We start from the raw sequence: 13,061 nt of genomic DNA, 5'->3' as shown, positions 1-13,061 counted from the left end.
AGGGTATCCAGCGTTAGGGGGAGGGTTTCAGTGATTTCTGGTGTTATTTTTGTGGTAAAAGTTCTTTTATTAAAAAAAAAGGGGTGGCAACATAAGTCATTTTTATCTCTCTTAGCTTGTGAAGAAGATCCTTTAACGAACCGGATTCCGATCATTGACTTTGTTTTCCGGGAAAAAAAATTATGTGACTTCCAAGTGATCGCTTTTAATTGATTTTGTCCCCCCTTTTCCTTTAATAATCCCTAATTTCTTCTTCATCAATCCTCTCTATAAACCCTAATTTCTCAAGAAGTATCGTCAAAATTTGATCCAAGTCTCATGTGACTCTCTCTCTCTTAAAGAACATACATATATTCTATATTATGCATAAATTCTCAAGAATAATATAACCTTTGATTGATTTTTCAATAATAAAACAACTTTTTAATTATCCCAAAATAAGATCATTTTTGCACTTTATTTAAGTCAACATGTAAGGATTAACCTACTAAATTTTCACCATTTTCACACGTTCTATTATCGGTAACTGTTATTTTTTTACCATCTCAGTCACAATAAAATAAGTCCCCTACAAAAATTATCCTAACTAAGCCAACCTTGAATTTTTTTTGAAAACATGTTTTGTTAAGCTAAGCATGAGTTTTGAGCACTGATTATCCTAACTAAGCCAACCTTGAATAGTTGAATATGAGTTCTGAACAAGCAATATACTCTTGTCTAAAATATCAGGTCTCTTTAATCGGCTGTAATTGAATGTTAATTGATAACACTCAAGGAGCATGGCTTTTTCTAAACCTGCCAATATATGTTGATTCCACAAAAGCTAACATTGCTCAATGCAAGGTAGGCTATCACCCTATACATACAACGTTGCAAAGCTTAGTATTCTAAAACTTTGAACTCAGACATATACATGTATATGAAGCAAGTTGATCATATACTTTTATTTACAATGGTTCTTTGCCTGATCTTGGCCATCTCTCTCCTGTGTGATTTTGCTTGATGGTGCCTTTGAAAATGAATAAATAAGCCTGTTGGACTTTTGTGGCTGTAATTGAATGCCGATTGAGAGCACCCAAGGAGCATGTCTCTGATCACTTGAAGAAATGAGATATGGTGTTGGCAGAAAATTCACGGGTGTATCAACTCAGGTCGAATCCAGCATCTGAGCTTATAGCATAGAGCAATTTACTCTCTAATTGCTCCTTGCTATATGACAAAATAACTAATGAGAATTCATCACTTGAAAAAAGACAAGTTTTATTTGCTGCAAAAATCCGGGGAACAAATGCATGCACAGAGCAAAGTCCAATTAAATAAAGTATGCTAGAAGCTTGAAGACGAGAAAATTGGCCACTCAGTGCTGGCATTATGTATGCAGACTCATCAAATAGCGTTATGGGCACAAGGAAAATTCAAAATAGGGTACATTGCTACACAAAAGCTTCCTTTAAAAGAGTTCACGAGCAACTGTTGCTCTGCTTGGCTGATTTCAAATTTTGGACATTGCTGATATTTGATGTGGAAAAGACAGAACATTTCTTTTATTGAACAGGAGGGGCGGGGGTAGGGAACAAAGGGTCATATGATAAAAAAAATAATAAATAAAATAAAAGAGAGCGCCAATAGATGTGAGATGGCCAGCATATGGCTATTTCAAGGCAGCTTGCACTATATTATTACTCAGAAACTAATCCCAAAATTAAGCTAGGCATGGAAAGGATTGGCTAGGCCAAGGCAGCATTTAACAGAGTCTGTGAGATTTTCAATGGAGATTGGCAGCAAAAGATATGGTTAAGTCTACTTGATGAAAGAAAAGTAGGACAAAGACACTAACCTTCTATATGGCGGAAGCTTCAGAAGGTTCATACAAGTTGCTGATGTTGGCAAGCGTTCAAGAGCTTCCTCTGAAGCACTACCAGCAGCTCTACAAAAGTAATCAAGCATATTAATCAGAACGTGCCATCTCCACACACAATGATGTCTTTATATAGAAAAAAGCAGAACCTTTGTATGCAAAACTGAGGCTCCAGGGATTTGAATCCAAGAAGTGGTCCACGAGAGCATCCAGTGACGAATCTAGGAAGCAAAAGAAATAGCAAAAGTTTGAGTCTTATTCAGAAATTCATGCAAGAACTCAATTCACTCACACTTGTACTAAAAACACTTCCATCTACAAAATTGCAACATGAGGGGAATGCAAGAAGAGAGACACAAAATAATGCAATTAAAGTAATAGAAAAACCTTAGCCAAATAAAGTAATGTTGCAATTATTATGCAACTTCCCATAAGGGAAGTGTAACGAATTTTGAAAAACAAAGTAACACAGTGGAATATTATACATTAAACTCCACATGCTCAGCACTTTTTCTACGGGGATACATGATTTTGACACTAAATCAAATTCAGCAGTAAAATAACGCATATCCAACATTTAAGAAATGCATAGATAGAAAAATGTATACACCTTTATTCTGTTTTAATCGCAATGTTGGGGATTTCACGCTTAATTTTAATATCTTAAGTTGTATTTTAGTAGAAATCATAAAAGTTCATATCTTGAAAATACATTTCATGCTTAATTTTAATGTCTTAAGTTGTATTTTAGCAGAAATCATAAGAGTTGATTTTTGAAAATATATATGTAAAAGCTCCCAAGACAAGTTTTCCTTCAAACATCTGGGAATCTCAAACCCACACTATCACTAAGAGATCTATGGGGAAATTGTTCTTATTTGTCCAATCCATATGTTTTACTAAAAGCATCAGATAAAAGAATGGTATCTAGATTGGCTTCAAAAAGACTACTAAAACACTCACTTCAGAAATTTCATCTGGTTTTCCTGAGAGAGGCTCTTGAGGACTTCCCAGAACATCTCAATAACATAGTGCTCCTGTCAAAAGGAACAACAGGTTAGCTAGATCTATCAACGCAAAATTACTTCTTGCTTCAAATTACTTTGAAAAGAGGAATTAACAATAGTAATGCAAGTAACAGTAAGGGGAAAAAATGTAAAAGACCAGAAAATGCACAATCGAAAAATCTAATGATGACTCTCAAGGGCGTCAAATCTTCAACAGGTCAGTCAATATCCTCAATCAAAACAGCCTGTCTTATTCAATGATTGAATCTTTAGAAGAATTTGGACAAAATACACACCAAGGGAATTAGGCATTTGAATTGATGACAATTTGTAGTTTGCAAGTATATAAGTACCCAAAGATGAAAGCCTTTATGTTAGAACTGAACTTATAGATAACACAACACTTGAGTAAATTCACAGAACATTACTTCAAGTTGTATCTGCAAAGAAAAATTTTCTAAAATAAATTTTTTAAAAAAAAGGCTAAAAAAAACACGGAGATGCCACAAACTCATTTTTGATAATGAGGCTCTTGTAAAAGAAAGCTTCAACACGCAACTTGGGAACCCATGCCTGTCCATTCAAATGATAGCATGGCAACTTGCAAAAGCATCCTTGACAAGAAAAGACTTTTTTGCTTTGGGTCTTCCATAACCAGGGGAAAGGGGGTGGGAGGAGTGTGCCAGCAGAAACCCTGGACAATATAGACCCATCATACCCCCCACCTCCACCAATATTGACATATGTGATAAGTGAATACAAGGATGGTCAAAACCTCATTCAGGAATGCATCAATGTATTTAGTTATGACAAGGAAAATAATTCACTTCCAATCCATTACTTTAGTTCAACGAACATCAAATGTGGGAACAACACAACAAACAAAAAGAATACAATGCAAACATTTTCACATTGAGACATCATCTTTCAAATTAAGGTTCATTGTGTAATTAATTATAGGGAGAGTGTCCTTGCTACCGTTAATGTCATACATCGGAAGCCAACAGCTCAACTTCAAGGAAATATGTTTATGAGATTTGGTTCCCCTCCCAGTTTAATCAATAACAAGTCTTTGGGTACCCTTGTCATGCATAATGGCCTTAGTGTACAGTATGGAAAGACAGAATGTGTTTCTAATTGATCTAGTCTATGTTGATGATTTACTTGGCTTCTACTGGCATTAATTTGGTAACATGCAACTCCTTCACACTTAAAGGCCTAAGTTTGTAGAATTGTTTTTTAGGCATTCAATCAGCTCATTCTCCAAAAGGATGAAAGGTGGTATACCATTCTATGGCTTTTATGTTGTAAAATCAAGTGGTTGAAGAAATTTCATAAACTCTCTAGGGCTTATCCATCTTCATCCAATTCGTCTTTTATATTAATATTTTACCGTGATCATACGAATAGCCTTTGATAAGTTGTCACTTTGGGTGTGAGCTTCTCTTAGATGGAACTATTATGACTGCATCTATGCACCAAGTACCAACCTGCTGAGCTGTTATAGGAACTTTGAGCAAGGAATAGTTCTTATTTTTATTATGCAAGTTGGGTGATCGTTGTATACAGATCCAACTTGAGGGCAAGTAGTTATATTGTTTGTATTTTATGCTATCCTTTGGCTCTTTAACCATTTATTTACACTTTGTTTGGATAGCAAAGAGGGAAAGGAAAGGAAGGGGAGGGAAGAGAAAGGGAGGAAAAAGGTGATCTCTGTTTTCCCTTCAAATCTCTCCAATTAGGAGGGATTATGCTTATTAAAGAGAATAGGAAAGACAAAACTTTTACAAAAACCAGGTGTATATTAATTAATGTGTGGCGGGAAGAAAAATGAGAGAAGTATGGGTAACTTTTGTGACACTATGGGTAACTTTTAATAGTAAATGGGTAACTTTTGATAGTTTAAGGGTACCTTTGTGAAAATAAAAGTAATTGGGTAATGTGGGTAATTTTTGATAGTTTACGGGTAACTTTTGTGAGAATAACAGTAACTGGGTAGTATGGGTATCTTTTGATAGTTTAAGAGTAATTTTGAGAGAATAAAAGTAGTTGGGTAATAAGGGTAAATTTTATGGGACTAATTACCTAGCCTTTTTTTTTTTTTTTTTAAAAAAATCTTCTCATTAATTAGTAGCTAGCATTTTCATCTTTTCTAAACTTTGAAACTGGACTCTTGTACGGTTTGTACACCATGGTTTCCATTCTTATTGTAATGGAAATATAAAAACATTAACCTAAATTACCAACAAGCCACTATTGTACTCTCTAGTACTTCAAGCTTAACAAAATAACTTTCTGCATCCCAAACCCCAGACTTTTCTCTCACAAAAAAGTAACTTTCTGCATTAAGATAGCTGAGTGCAATTTATTTAGTGTTAGGAGAAAAGGCAAAGAGAGAAGACATACTGCATGGTATCCGCCTGAGTATTGGGTATTAGAACGTAGATCGTCAATATCCAAACCATCAAGTGAACCTGATATCAGAATCTACACAGGCGAAGAACAATTAAGGGCCATCCCACAAGTACAAATTGATGCAGAACAGAAAAGGTAATTACTTAAATAGAAGACAACAAAATAACACATTTTAATGAGAAGAAAGCATAGAACAGTAGACGATTTGCAAGGAAATATTTTCTCGCTTGTAAATTATATGATAACTGCACTTATAAACTCTCCATCCCCAGCGTTCCAGCCTAAATCGGCTTGAAACCCATAAAGTTTAGCACTATACAGGAGCTTTAAGCTGCTTATAATTTTATTAATAGCTTCCTTCTTCATGAAAAAGGCAAAATGATAGAATACAGAAACAACAGAAGAAAGGAATACACTCTTTTCAGAGAAAAAAGATGACAATACCTGAAGTTCATGCTCATTGAACATATCAATCCATTCCTTTTGTATGAGTTGCTGAAATCCTCTGAGGAAATGCGAACTTTGCTGACGTATCTGATAGTAGTAGTATTCATTAGTTTCATAGATTTATGTTGCAAGTAGAAAGCCAAGTGTACATACATAAAGAAATATGAATTACCTGATAATTCAATCGATGATTCGCTATTAGATGTATAAATGGAATCATATTTTCATTTGTAACACGAATATTCTTCCCTCCAGGAATCAACTCTTCTTCAGTTTGTTCTCCATATTCATTATTCACAATAACAAAGTACAATTCCAAGTTTGAAACATCACCTTGATAATGCTGCAGGTAGATACAAGATTAAAGTAAAACAATACCAATTAGCTGCAAAAGATGGTAGATTCTGAAACACATCGTAAAATGGCAAACAAGGAAAGCAGGTGATAACTGACAGCAATCAGTTAAACAACAAGAGATAACATTTGACATTTTCTTTACTACTCTTCCATCTCACGAAAGAAAAGGCAAAGATAATGCATACAGAACTAACCAATCTCAGTAATAAAAGAAAATCAACCTGCATGACTACTTTACAACCTAGGATGTATACCCCGCAAGGACTTAAAAAAATGTACATACTAAAGGAACCACAAAGCAAATGTGTTAATTATATGCACCAACACTTCTAAGCTAAAAGGAAACGAACAGGAGGGATACTGAAAGTATCCTTTTTATGTTTCATCGAGAGTCAATACAGAATACATTTGTGTTTCCCTACATTTTACTGCCTAACTGACGATTTAAAGCCTTAACTGTTAATTCATGTCAAATAATACCTAAATATCATATAAAGTTTTCAACGAAGCCCAAGATATGGAAACATTTGACAAATATTCACATCAAGCAGAAAATTGAGAGTACAGGTTGAAAAAGACTTTTTTGTTTTTTTTTTTAGAAAATGATGTATCAGCAGTCATATTATGTATAAATTCAGTAATAACAGATATTGGAATGCTAAATTTTTAAAGATCGTTAAGCAAGATATGCTAGAGCATTATATTGATGAGAATCATTAGCTATCACATATATGATTTGAATTGTTATAATCGATCACATTGCCAACAACCACATACAACCAAAGTTGCAAAAAAGTTATGATAAGATTTCCAAAACATAACCAAGACCAAGATGCATACCTTCAAAAATATAAGGTGGCGGTATAGTTCTGGGTCCAGTGAAGGCAAGTCATTTAAATAGTTATGCCTGGGATCAAAGACACAAAAGAAGGTGAATCCAAAGTGAACTATATCATAGCAGTGCTGGTAATCAAGAAGTTTTAACACACACACACACACACAAAAAGAAATATACCATAAGCCAAAAAACACTAGGTCTGACATATTTGGCTCAATGGCCGATTAAGCAACTAGGTGTAGGTGAGACAAAAATGCAACTAGGTGTAGGTGACACAAAAATAGGAAACAAGTACCTAAGTGCCATGTCAAAGTTTCAGAGTAGTCAAGTACATAATAGCAAGAATAAACAATTGACTGGACATAGTTCCAATACATAGTGAAATATACAGAGATTAGTTTCCGGGCCTTACTTTTGTTTTAGTTTGCTCAAGAAGAATGTTGCAAATGGTATGTCCACAAGAATTCCTTCAAACATTGCCTGTCCAATAAGAAAAAGCAAATAAGAAACTGTAATTCATTTAAATCTTGAGACTTTGAGGTTTTTCACTAAACTCATTATAGTTGGAAGTTGAAATATTTTTTATTAATATATTTTTGCAGTACAAAGTAAGCCAGCTTCCATAGCAACTGCAATCCAGCAATACACCAGCTGGAGCATAGTCTAGGAAGGTGACAGGCACACAAATACACCTCAACCCAGCAAAAGTGGAGGCTTTTTTCTGGAATACCTTTCGCAGAGGAGCTAAAGAAAGAATTTCAACTAAGACATAAAAATATTAAATTTGTCAACAGTACTCACAAAAAAAGAAGAAAGAAAATATATAGTACGATATATTAGTAAGAAACAATCATAGAAGAATGGGTAGAGGTTATCCACTGTCTAGTAAAAGAGGTCACAAGACATAAGATACCATAATTCCATAATTGAAAATAGCTAGTCAAGACACACCTGATCTCAGTGTACGTTAACAAATAACAATTATATAAGAAAAAAGCTCCAGTTTCCAATATTAAACAACTAAGATAACCAAAGTGAATATATTTCATTACAGTGTAAATGTCTAAATACCTCATCCAATAGTTCATTTTAAGAGTTAACATAAATAACTACCGACTAGACATAGTTTGATATTTTCAAGTGGCCAAAAGAGTTAAACATACAAAGATACTGACCAGAATTAATGTATTTACAGGGAAGAATTTTATATCATGACATTATTACATCTTAAATTCTGATGTTTATTCATACTCAAATTATCGACCCATCCATCTTTAATACATGCAACTACCCCTATGTACAGATTAAAAAAAAAAAAAAAAAAAAAAAAGCAACAAATTTTGAGGCCTCCCTTAATCAACTTTATTACTGTAATCACTCAATACATGCAACTACCCCTATGTACAGATTAAATAACATACCCAAAAAACTCAATGCTATAAAATCTTCAAAGACCACAAAATAGTCTCGTATAGCTAAAGGCTATCTCCCTGATAATTTGTCTATGATATTATGTAATTCTAATTATAAGCCAAAGTTCAGCGCCTCTAATCAATAGTTCTAAACAGCACATTGCATCATACAATATACTGAAAGTGAATTTCATTATGACCAAGAAAAGAAAGAGTTGTAATAAAACACTTGTGTTTCCTCCAAGCTCCATTTCAATTCATAAGGGCAAGTACATGACTAGGTGAAGACCGGAGAGGGTCAAGTTTGTGAAAAAACACAATCACAATTCACAATACTTTTTCATTGATATTCCAAATTTATCACTAAGTTTTTACAAGAGCTACTTGTGAGGAAATAGTGAAGAGTAATTGGTACAAGTGAAGAATTATTTAATACCTCATAAATACAAACTATGCATAATACATTTGGGGGACAATGTAAAAGAGGAAAACTAGCCTATGAACTGAATGTAGGGAGTATCTAACAATAGAAAAGAACAGAAGTTTATGTATAATCAAATTACTGCCTGTTTTGGAAAACTATCCCGCTAAATTATAGACCCTACTCCTTGTGCCAGCTCTTTCGGAGACACTGTCAACTTGTCAAGTGTCAATTCATGATATCATTACCCTACCCACATGATTCCGAAACACGAGAAGGGAATAGAATATCAAAAAATTATTGGCCTCATAAAAGTTAGGAAATACATTCTCAACCATGCAATAAAAAAATGAAGGTTACCCTCAACACATTCCAAAAGAAGACCGAGAAGAAAAGGCACTACAGTATCAGAAAAGTATGCTCCCTAATATTCAATTTCACAGGGAGGAATATGAAGTTACTGACCAAAATACAGTCATAATGAACATGACATATCAAGGTAGGTGCCAACTTCATGCATGGAAGACCTTTCAACATTTTAGGTGAAAGAATCAAAAGTCTAGAAAAGCTTTTCATAACTGAATTGAGATAATCCTTAGCGAAAAATTAAGAGTATCAATTTCGAACCAAACATCCCCAGCTATTTTCTGAGATAACCAGAAATTCACATCCAAATGAGTAAAATTTTACAGGTTGGAAATGGATTACAGAAGCAACAACAATTACCTTGTCATCAATTCCATATGTTAAGTTAACTAAGGCCAACACAATAATTTCCAGTACCAAAAAAGGGTAGGATCTGTGATTTAAGAGTAGAAAATATAAATTTTACCTTTGCCAAAATTGTTCCCAAGAAATGGAAGTACTGCAGATGCTGTTCATGGACTAGACCTGACCCTGGGTTAGGGTAGAGTAGGTGATCAGCTGTCTCCTGGATCCATAAAGAACAAGTAAATCTTCTGAACTAAAAGCAACACAGGTATCATTAGCTTAAATATGTAAGTCAGAACAAAACATAACTTATTTCTGTATTATAAAAGTTGTAGTCAGCTACTTTGTATAAACCATAAATTAAAAAATCCCTACCTCAACCGAAGAACAACAGTAAGTGACATATTTGACATAAAACCCAAAATGACATAAACAACCAAGATAATATTTTTCAATTCATAGACAAAAATAAATAGATGTGAGAAACTGAGGATATAGCACTGAAAAGGGAATCATACATAGTATACTAACAACACATACACAGTCACAAGCCTGAGTAGAGCCAAGCCAACAACCCTCACATCTTTGCCGAGTAAACTAGAATTCAAAATTAGATTAGAAGGTATACTCCTAATATCAGAGGTACAAGGGGGGAGGAGAGGAGATAAGACGAGGGTGAGGGGAGATAAGTAAAAGCAAAAAAGGTCACACAATCAAAGTGTTATAAAAAAAAATCGCCCAAAAGAATTATAAGCAACCTCATAATCCAATTAGTAAATTTTCAATATTATGGTATAAGTAATCCAACCAGATTTTTAATTGCATCAAAAGAATCAAAACTACAACTATGAAGTGTGAATAACAGGCAAGCAATAGGAGATTCAGCAAGGGATAAGATTACAAAGTATAACTTCATGGAAATTGACAACCTTAAACAATCCATACTGTATATCAAAAGCAGCTCGAGTGACATTCTCCATAAAATCTTTGAAAATACCACCACCATCTACGCCAGCTTCCTCAACCCCAAGCTCATTAATGAATGTTACACGAATCTGAAAAATGGGAACAGCTCCCATTATAAACCCATCGTCCCCAAGGGAAAAAAAACGATGTTAATTTAAAAATAAGAAGATTACCCGCTCTCGAAGATCATCATCTGACAATGTACTCAACTGATTAAAAGCATCTTCCAAAATGTGATCTCGCCGTACTTTGACCCGATTTCTAGTAAAGACGGCACGAGAACCATCTGATTTCTTTGCTGCAGCCAGCAGTGACTAATAAAAGGAATGAAAAATCACAGGTTACAACCAAAGCTTGCCAATAATGAAAACTGGAAGAGCAGGTTTTGCAATGAATAAAAACATAAGAGTCGAAGGTTTAGTAATTCAGCAGAGTATTTTACACAATTGTTGCTAAAAGAGTTAGGATGGGAATCTGCAGACTGCCAGTAGGAAAAGACAGGCCTGTACACTTAGATTCCTCTATAAATCCATGCAACGGTACGTGTGAAAATGTTAATCTAACCTAAAGTGACCACCTAATTTTGAGTTTATGGCTCCATTACTGACTGTTTAATTTATGGAATTGCACAATAAAGCTCAAGTCCAGTATCAAAATATCAGCTACAGCTACCTACAATTACAATAATACCTTCATATCAGACTCTCACTTGTAGTGGCAGCTGCAAAGAATATGAGGAAGTTTATACTTAAATTTAATAAAAGTACCATGATGCCATGAATCCACCTTATATTTCCATTTCTTCTTTTAGAAACATTCATGCCTTTTCATTCCAACTCTATTAGTTTCACCTCCCAATTTCAACAAACTCATACTTATCCTCTTCCATCCTTTTTTTTTTATTTTTTTACATTGACAACCACGACCACAAATTTTACTTAACATCATATTCTAGAATTTCTGGGTTTTTTTTTTTACCCACTTAATCTTTTTTTTTTTAAAAGGTTGCATAAACCTTTTCTGTCTCTTTCATTAGCTGCATAATTCATCTATCTTCCTTAACCTTCCAAAGCATTATTATTTATACAATAATCACAACAGTTTTCTATAAATATAAAATTGATATAATTTCTGAATATAAGTTATATACCAATTTGAGAATATACATCTTATATTTTAAGAAGTAATATAGCAAAATTTAAGACAAAAATAATTTATACTTCTACAATTTAATAAAATAAGCAACACGTAACAATACAAATTTCGGCCGTCAGCATATAACAGCCTTTTATACAACAGAAAGCTAAAAATCCAATAAGTAACGGTACGATGCCTCCACCTCTACTAAGAATGGAAAGCAAAATACATTGAACAAAATAGCAACAAAACTTTATCAAAGGAGACCAAATACATCAATTTTTCAAGAGCATAAAATCACATTTCAATGGTGAACAAAAGGAAACAACTAGATGATTACTCACAGCAAATATTTTGACCCTGCTTGTAAACGGAACCAAGAATGGAGCTTGCTTGATTATTTCACGTGCCCTAGTGTTTTCCTGCATAGCCTGGGAGAAAATATATTGCAAGGGTCAGCACTGGACAAAGCTGGTGTCTCTGAGGGTTGAGGGTTCACAGATAAAAAGAAAATACCTGAGAAATAAAATAGTCATTTACACCCTCTGCATGAAAGTCACTTGAGGGGGCAAACTGCCTTCTATTGTTCCAATCTTGCAACTGTAATAATGACATGACATGTAAAGCAAGTACATGAGTTTTTTATCGCTTTAATTCAGGTAATGTAGATGTGTTTAGAGTCTATAGACGCTAAAGAAAATCAACAATCTCAGTTCACATACTATGCAATTATGCATCATCCTCTCTATTTCCCCTCCTTATTCCCCTCGCCCCCCAAAAAGAAAGAGAGAAAAAGAAGAGCAGAAAACTGTCCCTCATGCAAACTGACACACGCACAAGAGACTTGCAACTGCTCCAGGATAGTAGCTGAATGAACACACTTGATCCCTACAGCTTTAAAAGCTGCCTTCACAAACGTGTAGCAAGCTCAATCAGCTCGCAATTAAAGAACAAAATTCAATTTGTTTTAAATAACCAAAACACATCACCAGACTAACATATTTTAAGGTTCTCCTAGATACTAGTCATAGCCCTCATTGGTATAGAGTTGACAGAAGAATTTGGCCAAACAAAAGCTTTGACTGCTACTTAGGCTTCCAAACATAAATGTAGAGAAGAGCTGAACAGCTGATTACATTTGCTCTATATATGGTCACATAACCAATACTGGAAACACCATAATCTAATCAAGAGAGACCAATAACAAGATATATTCAAGAACACCAGTCCCTCAATGGAAATCTGAGCATGTAATAATCAACCATCCTAAAAAGATGATTGTGAGCATAACACCTTATGAAATACAATAGTTTTGACAAAGTCAAGGATACTGAATAGAAAATGAATCCACCCAGCTCTTGTTTGATCCCAAAAAACCAATGAGTACCATTCATGTTCCTTAAGCTACCACAAAGTTATACTGACGCATATTGTTGAGAACTCAAAAATCAATCACAGTATTTCTTTGAATAAAGTCTGTATATCCCTCAAA

The 13,061-nt window shown here is 34.3% G+C and overlaps 1 protein-coding gene across 1 annotated transcript in view; it reads right to left on the bottom strand.

The window, feature by feature from the left end:
• Positions 1-712: 712 nt before the first annotated feature.
• LOC145631965 (E3 ubiquitin-protein ligase UPL6-like) overlaps positions 713-13,061 on the bottom strand; it is a 28,726-nt gene continuing 16,377 nt past the window's right edge. Inside the window, exons 14-27 of the mRNA XM_081684207.1 lie at positions 12,086-12,169; positions 11,914-12,000; positions 10,606-10,746; positions 10,396-10,521; positions 9,588-9,686; positions 7,335-7,402; positions 6,925-6,991; positions 5,900-6,070; positions 5,725-5,814; positions 5,272-5,352; positions 2,822-2,895; positions 2,008-2,079; positions 1,838-1,927; positions 713-1,209 (exon numbers count right to left, since the gene is read on the bottom strand). Coding sequence (XP_081540333.1) covers positions 1,143-1,209; positions 1,838-1,927; positions 2,008-2,079; positions 2,822-2,895; positions 5,272-5,352; positions 5,725-5,814; positions 5,900-6,070; positions 6,925-6,991; positions 7,335-7,402; positions 9,588-9,686; positions 10,396-10,521; positions 10,606-10,746; positions 11,914-12,000; positions 12,086-12,169 — 1,317 coding nt within the window. The 3' untranslated portion in view covers positions 713-1,142. The remainder of the gene's footprint in view (positions 1,210-1,837; positions 1,928-2,007; positions 2,080-2,821; positions 2,896-5,271; positions 5,353-5,724; positions 5,815-5,899; positions 6,071-6,924; positions 6,992-7,334; positions 7,403-9,587; positions 9,687-10,395; positions 10,522-10,605; positions 10,747-11,913; positions 12,001-12,085; positions 12,170-13,061) is intronic.

This window comes from Chenopodium album, chromosome 5 (genome assembly GCF_948465745.1).
Source record: "Chenopodium album chromosome 5, dcCheAlbu1.1, whole genome shotgun sequence".
Classification (NCBI taxonomy): Eukaryota; Viridiplantae; Streptophyta; class Magnoliopsida; order Caryophyllales; family Amaranthaceae; genus Chenopodium; species Chenopodium album.
Note: the sequence above shows the minus strand (reverse complement) of the source record. Positions and strands in the feature narration are given on the sequence as shown.